Source organism: Cyprinus carpio, chromosome B17 (assembly GCF_018340385.1).
Source record: "Cyprinus carpio isolate SPL01 chromosome B17, ASM1834038v1, whole genome shotgun sequence".
In the NCBI taxonomy this organism is placed as follows: Eukaryota; Metazoa; Chordata; class Actinopteri; order Cypriniformes; family Cyprinidae; genus Cyprinus; species Cyprinus carpio.
This window is the reverse complement of record NC_056613.1, coordinates 21,678,385-21,691,671: the sequence shown is the minus strand read 5'-3', so window position 1 is coordinate 21,691,671 and position 13,287 is coordinate 21,678,385. Positions and strand designations below refer to the sequence as shown.

Here is a 13,287-nt window from a genome sequence, read left to right as displayed (position 1 = left end):
TAACAGCACTTAAAAGTAACCATTAGAAAGGTAAACCATTAGCATTATGTTTGCATTCCTTTTTATATTCTTTTTACCCTAAAATTAATAAGTATTTCTTTCCAGAAATTAACAGACAGAAATTGTTTAAAAAAATTAAAAGGGTTAAACCACTGAATCTGGCAACCCTTACTCTCGATAACTTCGTCATGCGCATGCGCGATACTATGAGGGTTATAGAAGATGTCATTCGCCAGAAGACTGCTCATAAGCGCCCCTAAAACAGCCTCATTTCACCTTTTCAAGTATGCACAATTTAGCGAAATTGCAATAATACGTTCAGGATGTGTTGTTCAATATAACACGTCTTTGTTTGGTACTTTATCTTCAAATAATAGCTAATGCACGAAGCTTAGCTAGCTAACTTGTTAGCTAATTACTCGTTTGTTTTCAGTTTCTTACAAACTTATCCGTTCTGTTAACACAAACATATAATGCCAAACTTTTTAATCTGTTTTATAGTTATTTTTTATGCAATAAAATCGTATTGTTATGATGTGCGTGTCACCATGCGTTATTGTGTTCAGTGGCATTGTGTGTGTTTGTTGTTGTCCAGAGTTCAGAGAGTTCCTCTCACCTCCACCAAAGAAGAGCCCCAACACCCCTCCAGCAGCAGCCCAGCTGAGAGCATCCATCTCAGTCAGTCCTGTGTCAAGGTTAGATCATCCCTCCTGCAATGCATCTTTAATACTTAAGGGGTCACATTTTTGGTGTTAAAAGATAAAGGAGTCATGGTAGACATGGACAACAATAAATAATCAAATTAAAACGTTGATTATTATTCCTGCAGAGGCTCGCTGAGATTATGGGAAAGGGAGAGTATCTGAGGATAGCAGTGGAGGGAGGCGGATGTTCAGGATTCCAGTATAAGTTCTCAGTGGATACTGTTAAAAATGAAGACGACAGGTAATTAATTACTAAAAGGGCTTGGGGAAAAAAGGTCAATATTAATTATTAATCATAAAGGTCAATTTTGAGTTATTTTTCAACATGAAGTCGGTCAGAGATGCTTAATGTTTTTCATCAACCTCAGGAGGTCAATATCCTGTTATATTTTACATGTATTTTTATGAGTTTTGCAGATATGTTATTAATTGTTAAGACATGACTCTGATCACAGGTTAATAAACATTAAGTAAACATGAGAGAATCCACATTTCTTGTTTATCAATTCTAATAAATGTAAAAAAAAAAAAAAAAAAAAAATGGCCAGTGAACTTAAATTTTAAAAGTATTGTTTATGTATAATATAAATCAATGGTATATAATTATTTGTTAATATAAAAAGTAAAATAGCTGTTTTATAATGTTTTATACAAAAACGTTTGTAACAGATGCTATAGAACGAGTACAAATCAGCGTTTATTAGACTATTGTCTTTTTCTTTTTGCTTTTATATATTTCTCTAATTTTTTTTCCACTTTTATTTCTGTTTTAGTTATTTTGGTAAATTAAGTGATTCATTATTGTAATACATTTAGTGTAAACTAAATGAAAATGAGAGATGTTGCCTCTGAGACTTGCTGAAATAAGTTTTTTTTTTCATATTTTATTTTTTAAATAAAAATTTCAGTTATATTTCAGTTAACAATCACCCTTGCACATCTGTATGACATTGATAGGTGCGTAGGAAAAACAACCAAAAAAGGTCCAACTTCAAAAAAAAAAAAAGTTATGAATCCCGCCCACTATCCTGACTTGCAGAATGTATCACAATATTTACAAACAAACAATGTTTCGGTCCATGACCATGCCTGATGAAGTTCATGGACCAAAACGTTGTTTGTTAATAAATATTTTGATACATTTTGCAAGTCAGGATAATGTGCGCGATTCATTCTTCTTTTTTGTTTTGGAGTTATATTTCAGTTACCATTTTTATTTATTTTTTTCTTTCTAGTATGGAAACTTTTTTTATGGGTTTAGTGTTAGTTAACAATAATAACACTGGTACAAATTGTGTTACTAAATAATTAAAACATTTCAATTGCTAAATAACTAAAATATAAATAAATATTTTATACCATATATTACATTAGTTTTTTATTTTTTTATTTTAATTTTTGGACAAATTTCAGGAGGTGAGATCACCATTTAAAAGATGAGGGTACAGATTTTAAACTTGGTAACGTTAATCTAGTTGACCTAACATTTCTAATAGTTCTCTGTCCAAAGAACATCAGGTTTATACGATTATTGGTGCAGATAATAAAAATATTTATGGTAATCTGTCAATATCGGTCATTTTCAAAACCGATTTACCGATAAAATCATTTAAAAGCATTTAAAGAATGTTTTTTTCAGAGCCCTTGTCATAATTAATTTTCAGTTTTAAAAGTAACATATATATCGGTTAAAAATATCGGTTATCGGTCTACTTGATCTGTAATAATCTGTATCAGCAACGACCCCTACTTTGTACATTTATTACCAAATGTAAAGTTCATACCACAGTTGGTAATCAGTGATGTGATAATGCAATTTTGTAAATCGTTTGTATTTATTTTGGTCTCATTGTTTCCCAGAGTGTTTGAAAAGAATGGTGTTGGGATAATAGTTGACCAGGACAGTCTGGAGTTTGTGAAAGGATCCACCATCGACTTCAGTCAGGAGCTCATCCGTTCTTCCTTCCAGGTGTTGAAGAACCCACAGGCTCAACACGGCTGCTCATGCGGCTCGTCTTTCTCTGTCCAGATCTGACACCCATCTTCTTTCCATCACACTGTTATAGTTCATGAAGTTGTTAGTGCATGCATAGCTATGTGCTTATAGAAGATCAGCCAAAAGCATGATAACAAGCTAACGTTAGGGGTTCTGATTTGTTCAATCTATTAATATGACCACAGATGACATAATAGAAGAAAAACAAAATTGTTGTATATAAGGAAGAGTGTATATATATTTCTAATAAAGTTATAATAAATGGTTTTCCATTGCCTGTTAAGATTATTCTATTTGGGAGGGTATTTTCAGGGTTATTTGCGTTGCTTATCACAGACTATTATTTTGTGATTTGAATCATGTGATAATGAATAGGTCAGCATTTCTTAAGGTACAGCTCAGATTTAATGCAAGTAATGTGTTTTTATTATTAAATGATAGATTAATCACAGAATTGAATCGAAATACTTCCTGATTACATTTGAAAAAGTGTGAGTAAATCTCATGTTGTCTTGATCATAAGGAAGTTTATCATCACAGTATGTGTTCTTTGTTTTACGCTGACAAAGTCTTTTCCTGAAGATGATCAAAGCCAACAAATCGTCAAAAGATTTTAAAGGAATCTTCCAGGTTCAAAAGAAGTTAAGCAGGATTTCTGAAAAAACTAAATAATAATTTGACTCTGTCCTCGTAAGTATGTTACCGTGTAAACTATATTTAGTGTTATAATTGATATGTCACAGATTTGTATTTGTATCGCCCAAACGATCAATCAGAATTATATATATATATGTTTTTTTTTTAATTCAATTTGGCTTTTAAGAAACATTTCACAAAAATATACAAAAGAATGTCTTTACAAATGATATTTACATTGATAACAAGAAAATCTAAATATGAAATAATCTCTTTCAGTCAGAATGATACTGAAGGAGAGAATGTTGCATTTCATATCCTCGACAATCCAGCTGAGTAAAATGAAACTAAAAACAGTACTAAAAAAATTCCTAATCAGAATGAATGTGATGTTATAAAGGCTTCAGCAGCAGTGATTTCATATAAGACAGCATTGAAACAAACTCTTTTCATTCATTTTCTGAGGGATTGCATTACCGTTTTTCTTTTAAACATCCATCTCAGACATGAAACACAAAGCATACGGTTCATACCTACTGTACTCGCACAGACGCACAAACAGACATCTCAAGTTCACTAATCGAGCTAAAGTGGCTACATATGAGGTTAGGAGTGTCATCTACGGTTTAGGGAGATCACGTTCATCGATCACGACATTAACAGACCACTGGACTACCACAGTGAGCAGGTCAAGTATACAGTGCATAGAATGCTTTGGCATGCTGACATCCTAGAATATAACGGCAGTGTTACATTCAGGGAGAAGGCCACGGGAGATCTAATAAACCTCAAAAAAGAACCACCAAACCAAACCAACAGAAAACAATCAGGATAAAATATAAAACCAAAATCTCCAACAGAAAAACACACCTAAATGAACAAAAACACCGGTAGTTTAAGGCTAATCTTACTTAGCTTGCTACAAGTTGTTTTTCATTTGGAAGAAAATATTAAAAACAATGATACAGATGGACTCCAAAATAAATTACGTTCTGCAACTTGTAACTTGTAGATTTTCTTCTCTCTTTTTTTTTCTTTTTTTTAAATAAAAACAAAAGGGGGGTAGATACATACACATCTGATAGATCTTTTACTGTACGCTGGGTCATGTGACACCTTGACCCAACTATCATTCAGAAACGGTTGAGTTCAGGTATGGGTGACGGCTCATTAAGACGCATGCAGACGGGTGGTGAAGACTGTGAAATCCACCGTCTGATGTTCCTCATTCCACCAGTCGGTTCACTCGTGCTGTCAGCTGGGCTTGTGACGGTGAGGCAGAGGAGGGGAGACTGCGTGCCCTCAATGAGGAGCGTGAACACACCGCCAAACAAACAGGCTGAAAGACACAAGAAAACATCACAAATGTAACAACATCAGAAACATTTATAATACTCATTTCAGCACAGCTCCCAGTAAGTCTCCCAGTAAGGTTCTGATTGGTTAATGACAGCATTCTGCAATCAAGTGTATTATTAACCGTTGCCGCTACATGTCTGTTTCTTCATAGAACTTTATAGAACGTTTTTATGAATGTATTTGTTCATTCATTCATTCATTCATTCACTTATTCAAATTTAACTTGATCATTTTGGATGCTAATTTTGGGTCATTCCAAAATATTTATATACTGTATATGCACTATCATTCAAAAGTGTGGGGTTAGTAAGATTTTCATTTTTTAAGAAATTAATATTTTATTCAGCAATAATGCAGTAAATTGACCAAGTTCCAGTAGACTTACATTGTTACAAAAAAAATATATATATAAAAACAAAACATTTTTTGCAAAAATATTTAGCAGCACAATTGTTTTCAAGATTGATAATAATAAGAAATGTTTCTTGAGCAGCAAACCTGAATATTATAATTATTTTTGGAGGTTCATGTTGAGTTGTAGTTTGAATTTATTGTTTATATTAAGCTTTACATCACAGGAATAAATTACATTTTAAAATATATTTAAAAATTTTAATAATATTTCACAGTGTTACAGTTTTTACTTTAATTATGTTTATTATACTATGTGTGTCTGTATACACACATACATTCCATATATACTGTACATATATGTATATATATACAGTACAGACCAAAAGTTTGGAAACATTACTATTTTTAATGTTTTTGAAAGAAGTCTCTTCTGCTCATCAAGCCTGCATTTATTTGATCAAAATACAGAAAAAAACAGTAATATTGTGAAATAGTATTAAAACTTAAAATAATAGTTTTCTATTTGAATATACTTAAAAAAAATAATTTATTCCTGTGATGCAAAGCTGAATTTTCAGCATCATTACTCCAGCCTTCAGTGTCACATGTAACATCCAGTCTATCACATGATCTTTTAGAAATCATTCTAATATTCTGATTTATTATGAGTGTTGGAAACAGTTCTGCTTTCTAATATATTTGATGAATAAAAGGTTAAAAAGAACTGCATTTATTCAAAAAAAAAAGTTCTAATAATATATATTCTAATAATATATTTTCTTTACTATCACTTTTATCAATTTAACACATCCTTGCTGAATAAAAATATTGATTTTATTTAAAAAAAAAAGAAAGAAAGAAAAATTACTGACCCCAAATTACTGACCAGTAGTGTATATTGTTATTACAAAATATTTATATTTTAAAAACATAGCTTCTTTTTTTTTTTTTTTTTTTTTTAACTTTTTATTCATCAAAGTATCCTAAAAAAGTATCACATGTTCTGAAAAATATTAAGCAGCAGAACTGTTTCCAACTTTGATAATGAATCATCATATTAGAATGATTTCTAAAGGATCATGTGATAATGGTCCTAAAAATTCAGCTTTGCATCACAGAAATAAATGATAATTTAAAGTATAATAAATTTAAAAACAATTATTTTAAATTGTAATAATGTATCACAATACTACTGTTTTTTTTCTGTATTTTTGATCAAATAAATGCAGGCTTGATGAGCAGAAGAAACTTCTTTCAAAAACATTAAAATAGTAATGTTTCCAAAACTTTTGGTCTGTACTGTATATATATATATACATATATTTTTGGTCTGTACTGTATATATATATATATATATATATATACATATATATATATATATATATATATATATATATATATATATATATATATATATATAGTGTATGTGTGTGTGTGTGTGTGTGTGTGTGTGTGTGTGTGTTTAAGGTCTAACAAAACGTAATGAAACAAAATTATTAAATTTCACTATCCTATCCTATATTTTATAGTTCTGGGTATTATTACATTTATGTATACTGTACTATATTTTTTTGTTATGGGTTGAGGCTCTGAAGAAGAGGAGATAATAGTTTTTGTTGAGGATGTTGGTCAGGTGGGCAGAGTGGCCCAGGAAACGTTTGTGTTTGGCCTGAGGAAACAGATTCTAGTCAGACAATTTGCTATGTAATTTTTTTTTTAAGAAGAAATGTGTGCAGCACAGATTAGAGAACGGATATATAATGGACATAAACATTTTAAAATCCAGTTAAACAGCTGAACTTTGGCTGTTGTGAGAATGTTTTGATCTGTGTTGACAAGAACCATCACGTCCAGCCCTTTTTTACTGTCTTGTGATGTACTGTCACATGTTATTGCAATCTCAGCATTCAGTAAAATACAATATGCATTGACAGGAAATTACTCTGTGGTTTCTGTTTATCTGTAGGAACAGCACTATCGGCCATTGTGAAGAGGGAAGTACAATTTAGCATACTTTAAAAAAAAAGCACTTATTACAGAAAAAAAATACTTAAAATTATACCATGGTCTGTCCGGATACTCGATTCTGATTGGCTGGCAGGTATGCGATAAAACCGTTTAATATTGTTTAAAACCGTATAATATTAATTAATAACCAGTCAAATATTGTGCTGCAAACATCATAAACAGCTTTAAGTTGTCAATGTTGGCAAATGACCATGGTATAATTGGGTTAATGCACGGCTAGCTGTGCATTAAACAATTTTAATGCACTTCACATCGTGTGGTCCTTGGCATAGATATATATACATAGACGCCTCATTAGCAATTGTTTCTTTAAGCCATCCGCCATTTTTGGAATGGTCTGCGAATCCTCGAGCGCAAGTTGACTGTGTGTGTCTACAACAGAAAGTTACATGCATGCATATCGTTGAATATCCATTGATTATTATGGTGAATGAAGTCAACTTGACCATTCCAAAATGGCAGACACATCAACGTATCTGGAGCGGTCATACAGGGCATCTATACATATCTATGGTTCTTGGCCTCCACGGCGTGCATTAAAATCGTTTAATGCACAGCTAGCCGTGCATTATCCCTTACATAATATATTTAAGTGTGAACTGAATGTAATGTTTTCAGACACTTCATTACATGTTATTTACAATCAAATGAAAATGTATTTGTTTAAATTAATATTAAATATAATGAGCTAAGCTTTAGAGTGCTTTTTGATCCACTTAAGTTGGACTTAAGCACAAATTTATATGTGGTTTCACCGTTATTTCAAAATAATATGTATTTAAATATATTTGTAATCACACATTTGTAATGAAGTTGCAAATTAGTAAATGTAAAATACATTAAATTCAAATGCAATATCAAATGCACTACACACTACAGGTAAAATTATAATCAAATACTTCAGTCAGCATCAAAAATGTGCACTTATTAAAGTGCAAGATTATTAAAAACATAATTTAAAATATCGTTTAAAGTAAATCTTTTAATCTGACACGTGTAGCATTTTTACGTCTTCTTTTTAAAATCTAGATGGGACTTTTGTCAATTTAGTTGCACTCTTTGTATGGCAGAAATCAATAAAATTGTGATTGAAGCTCAACAATTATGAAATACCATCAACAAGTGAAGCTCCCCTTCATCTGTACAAATATTCGTAAGATCACCAGAAGCAAACATCATTGTTACACATGTAAGTTGTCCACAAGTCCATAAAATGTGGACAAAGGTATTCTGTTATTGCGTGTTGTTATATCTTAAAGGATTTTATGGTGATACTGTATAAAATGATAAGAGGACAGAGGAGTGGCAGTGAGTCTAAATATCCATAAAATGAACATGTACACATTTGTAGTCATACAGTAAATGCAAAAAGTAGGCTAATTAACATTTTTTACCATCAACGTGTCTAATTAAAAGATGTGATACAGCAATAAGTATGAAAATTAATGCTTTAGCTAAAGTTACAGAAGATTAACAAACAATCATAATTTGGAGTCATTCATTTCAAAGCATGGTTAACGCTGCATGATGATTTTTAATTTGTACAGGTTTTAATGATATGAGGGTTTGTAAATGACGACAGACTTCTAGTTTGTGAGTGAGCTATCTCTTTAAAAGGATTAAATATATGCCAAAATACACAAGTTCTTAGTTGTTTTAACCATGCTGTATGTCAGTCTAGACATTGTTACGAAAGTTGTTCCTGTAAAAGTAATTTACTCGTGTATGTTAAGAGAAATATAAACAAATTAAAATAACATTAAAACTAAACTTAGCTAAAAAACTAAATTAAAATGAACAAACAAACAGACTCTGCAAAATAACCGAAACTGAAACTGACAACAAAATAAAAATCAAAACTCAATTAAAAACTCAAAAACTTGGACTGGAAGGACATGAGAGCGAGTAAATGATGACAGAATCTTCATTTTCCATTCTTAAATCACCACGCATCACAAAAAAAGTGTCTTTTTTTCACACAAAACAACACTTTATTTCAGCAAAAATGGGGTATACTTACAAATTTCTCTGTACACGGAAAGTCGAACAGCTTTACCATTCCAAAGTCATCGCCTGTGACGATGTTGAGGCCGGAGTGAGACACACAAGCGCAGGTTACATCTGCCTTATCTGTGTTCCTGGACCAGATCCCCACCACCTCGTCCCCGAGGACACTACAGAGACACCCAAACCAGTACTACAGCAGCCACTGAGAACAGTCACTTTACTGACAGAAGTGGATTTCATTTTTATTTTACAGGATGCCAGCAGTGCTGCTGTGTTGCAGTCTGTTACCTTGTCCATGTGGCCCAGGTTATTCTGTCTATCACTGCTTGCTCAGTGACTTGCTTCCCAGAAGGCACCTCATAGACTACACGTTTATAAGCACCAGTAGACAACTGCAGAGAGCAAAACATGCAGACAGAGTGAGTAACTTTGATCTAATGCTCTCTGGCACAGAAACAGCACAGAGAAAGACATTAAAGGAGTCATTACATGCTTTTGTTTTTTATGTTGTACTGCTCTCTGAGGTCCACTTATAATCTTATCAAGATTTGATTTGATGGAAATATTTCAATTTTCAAAGATAACAGAAGTAATTATGAAATTATATATATTAAAATGTACTTAAGTCCTACTTAAGTTGGTCCAAAAAGCTCTGTAAAGCTCTCAACTAATATAAATGTACATTTTCATTGTATTCTAATTTACAGTATATAAGTACTCTTTGATACTGTAAGTACTACATTCTCTCATACAAACAAGCAAACACACACAAACACAGCTCAGCATGCTGTACCTGCACATAGCAGCTGTCAGCAGAAAAGTCCATCTGCATGACAAAGCTAGGGATGTCCCTGCAGCAGTTGATGCGGTTGAGCTGTGGTCCTAACGTCAGATCGTAAAAATCTACTGCATTCTCACTGGAACCCACAGCCAAGTAGTGTGAGTCTGGACTGAACCTGAGGAAAAGAGACTTTAGTTGTTGCAATAGACCATGCTCATGTCAGAATGAAATAACATTCACCTACAAACAATAATATGGAAATTAGTTTCTGCCTGAAATCGAAATGGAAGTCTTTAGTATTTCATAATTGTGAATTTAAAATTAAATTAAAAAAATATTAATAAAATAAAAGTCAATAAAATAAAATAAAATAAAATAAAATAAAATATTAAATTAAATTAAATTAAATTAATAAAATAAAATTAAATTAAATTAAATTAAATTAAATTAAATTAATTAAATTTAGTCGCTGAAATTATTATAGATATGTTAATAAAATTAAATAATGCATAATTAGCATCAGTCTCACCTGATATCTTGTATGGCAGAGCGCCGATCTCTCTTCTTCCCCCAGATCTTGAGTGAGCTAACAAGGAGGATGATGAACTCTCCATTCTTCATGCCGATGGCCACCATGTCACCCTCTGGGCTATAGCTGACCGCACGTGCAGGATGACCGAGGTTCACTTTATTCAGCATCTTCTGTTTTTCCATACAAGAGAGCATTTGAATCATCTGGTGTCTCAAAAAACCACTATGCACAGGCATTATATAATTTACCCTCTCTGAAATGTCCCAGAGGCGCACAGTGCCATCTTCAGCAGCAGACAGGAAGACGTCTCGGGTGGGGTGAGCTCCCAGTCCCCAGATAGGACCATCCATGTGGCCATTCACCAGAATGTTACAGGCTGCGTTCTTCTCACCGACCTCAATGATCTCAGCATTCCGGGTGCCTACGAGAATCTTCCCCTAAACCATCAAGGAGGAGGACACAGGGAGAAATAGCTAGCTTGATATTTCTGACTAAGGCTAGTTGGTTCTTACTGGCTTTAGAAAGATCATTTATGCATGTAGGTATCTATGTATTTTTTTATATATTCTTTTATATATTCTATTATTTCTATAGTATTGTTGCTATATTGAAGATCTATCTCTCTATCTATCTATAAATGCAATGCAAATGCATCTGACTAAAGATACACATAATCTTCCAGGTCTAGTATTTCCCATCCTCTTCAATGTAGTGATTCTGTGGCAGTGCTGTACCTTGCCCCTGCAGACAGAGCGCACACAGTCTATGATCTGGCCCGTCTCCAGTCTGAAGGCTCTGCATCGCTTCAACTCCTGATCCCACAGTTTGAGCGCACCACCCTCCTTTGACCTGCAGAGGGCAGCCCACACGAATCCTCTCATTTACTACAGCAGCTTTTGAGAACGCTCATGCAGATTCAGAGAACAAAATAGATATTGGCAAGGCTCAAGCCACTTACGGTCGTTCTTTGCCTCCCGTCACAATGAGCCCGTCACGTAATGTGGTGTACATGGTGAACACGGGTCCAGTGTGAGCCTTAGCCACGATTCTCACTAGAATGTGTTCCTTCCACACACACACATCTCCACTAATGGTACCTGTAAATGTCAAGTTATTCTGAAAAGAAAACAAACCTGCACTAATCTAGTGACCTCTAAGAGAAAAACAGCACAAACATGGCAAAGCACAGCATTTTCATATCCGTTCACTGATATTTCTACACCGAATCCTTAAAAAAGTAAAATGTCATTTTTGAAGTTACAATCATAAACAACTTTTTTAATTCATTATTGATTTAGTATCTTGTCCATTTAAGCTCTGACACACAAGTGCACAAACAAATGCACAGGTATGCACGTATACAGAAATATCTACTCACACACATTCCACATTCGTTTAAAGGGATAGTTCACCCAAAAATAAAAATTCTGCCATCACTTACTCATCCTCATTTCTTTTCTAACCTTAATGACTTTCTTGCATTGTGAAACACAGAAATAGTTATTTCGCAACTCTCAAATCTCATTCTGTGTGTGTGTACCATGTTATGGGGACCAAATATCCCTACAAGGACAGTAATACCAGTAAATTTTGACCTTGTGGGGACATGTTTGGGGTCCCCATGAGGAAACAAGCTTATAAATCATACAGAATGAAGTTTTTTAAATATCTAAAATTGCAGAAAGTTTCCTGATTAGGTTTAGGTGTAGGGTTGGTGAAGGGTGATAGAAAATACAGTTTGTACAGTATAAAAACCAATGTCCCCATAAAACATAGAAACACAACGTGTGTGTGTGTGTGTGTGTGTGTGTGTGTGTGTGTGTGTGTGTGTGTGTGTGTGTGTGTGTGTGTGTGTTAAAATATGGAATACATAACTGTTCAAAAGTCTGGAATCAGTGCAGTTTTAAAAAAGAAATTAATACTTTTATTATTATTCAGCAAGGATGCATTAAATTGGTCAAAATTGAAAGTAAAAACTTAACAAAAAAGTTAATTTATTTCAGTAATTCAACACAACTTGGTTGAATAACTGGAATAAATGAACTTTTCCACGACATTCTAATTTATTGAGATGCACCTGTATATTATTAATTCTATAAAAAATATATAAATTATGTAATATATATATATAATGTAATATATATATATATAATATATAATGGTTTTTACTATATATAGAGCTTATTTTCTCATCTTCATTTGCTTTTATTTTATGGAAAAGAGCCATTTTGAAATTCTGCAACCCCCATAAACCCCCCCCCCCCCCCCCATTTTTTATTTTAGGTGAACTTTTCCTTCAATTCTTCCTCTCTGACAACAAATATGAAATGAGCTGAACTCCATGTAGAAACAGAAGAATACTTACAGCTCCAAAGGCCACTGAAAGCATGGTCTGCATACGGGCATCCTCAATGGAGCTGAGTACTCCTTTCTTACTGAGCAGGGCCCTGCCGGCCAGCGTCCAGAACCGCACATGTTTTATCCCCACGGACACAAACTGAGTGTCCGAATCAGGCCGGAACTCTGCCACAAAGATCCTCTGGGTGTGACCGGCCCGACTTGCTACTTTGGCACCTTTGAAAAGAATTTCAGATCCCAAACCTGATATAAAAGCAGAGTGAAGAGTCAATGCTGTGTGTGTTGACCTGTACCTTCCTGCCACTTCCAGATGGTGAGGGTGTGCTGGGGGTCCAGACCCACAGAAAGCAGTAGTTTGCCGGTGGCACTGAAGCTTACAGAGCAAACGCCCCTAGAATGATGGCAGCGCAGCACAGAGAGGGTCTGTTTGTTCATGGCTTCCCACACATGGATAGAAGGAGATGTGGCTGCAAATACAAAAAGACTTTATTTTGTCCACTGTTGCTTAGATTTATAAAGTTATATAGCCATA

At 33.6% G+C, this 13,287-nt stretch overlaps 2 protein-coding genes across 4 annotated transcripts in view; one reads left to right on the top strand and one right to left on the bottom strand.

The window, feature by feature from the left end:
- The first annotated feature begins 172 nt into the window (after nucleotides 1–172).
- On the top strand, nucleotides 173–2,967 carry LOC122140186 (iron-sulfur cluster assembly 2 homolog, mitochondrial-like). Its single transcript, XM_042742807.1, has 4 exons — nucleotides 173–284; nucleotides 596–695; nucleotides 830–945; nucleotides 2,565–2,967. The coding sequence occupies exons 1-4, from the start codon at nucleotides 223–225 to the stop codon at nucleotides 2,737–2,739; spliced, it is 453 nt and encodes a 150-aa protein (XP_042598741.1). The 5' UTR covers nucleotides 173–222; the 3' UTR covers nucleotides 2,740–2,967.
- A 6,401-nt stretch (nucleotides 2,968–9,368) lies between these two features.
- The window catches only part of LOC109083672 (echinoderm microtubule-associated protein-like 5), an 83,269-nt gene continuing 79,350 nt past the window's right edge, over nucleotides 9,369–13,287 (bottom strand). For 2 of the 3 annotated variants that reach the window (XM_042742805.1, XM_042742806.1), the window contains 8 exons: nucleotides 13,049–13,222; nucleotides 12,763–12,971; nucleotides 11,356–11,513; nucleotides 11,132–11,246; nucleotides 10,646–10,834; nucleotides 10,395–10,567; nucleotides 9,878–10,040; nucleotides 9,369–9,476 (listed from right to left, as the gene is read on the bottom strand). In XM_042742805.1, coding sequence (XP_042598739.1) covers nucleotides 9,369–9,476; nucleotides 9,878–10,040; nucleotides 10,395–10,567; nucleotides 10,646–10,834; nucleotides 11,132–11,246; nucleotides 11,356–11,513; nucleotides 12,763–12,971; nucleotides 13,049–13,222 — 1,289 coding nt within the window. Of the gene's footprint in view, nucleotides 9,477–9,877; nucleotides 10,041–10,394; nucleotides 10,568–10,645; nucleotides 10,835–11,131; nucleotides 11,247–11,355; nucleotides 11,514–12,762; nucleotides 12,972–13,048; nucleotides 13,223–13,287 lie in introns of those variants that run through there. The other variant, XR_006156878.1, reaches the window with a different exon arrangement.

Bases quoted from the DNA above. Each gene is read 5' to 3' on its own strand.
- LOC122140186 (XM_042742807.1), top strand. From the start codon at position 223: ATGTCATTCGCCAGAAGACTGCTCATAAGCGCCCCTAAAACAGCCTCA. The intron at 285-595 runs GTATGCACAATT...GTTGTTGTCCAG, and splicing joins GCCTCATTTCACCTTTTCAA to AGTTCAGAGAGTTCCTCTCA. The intron at 946-2,564 runs GTAATTAATTAC...ATTGTTTCCCAG, and splicing joins GTTAAAAATGAAGACGACAG to AGTGTTTGAAAAGAATGGTG.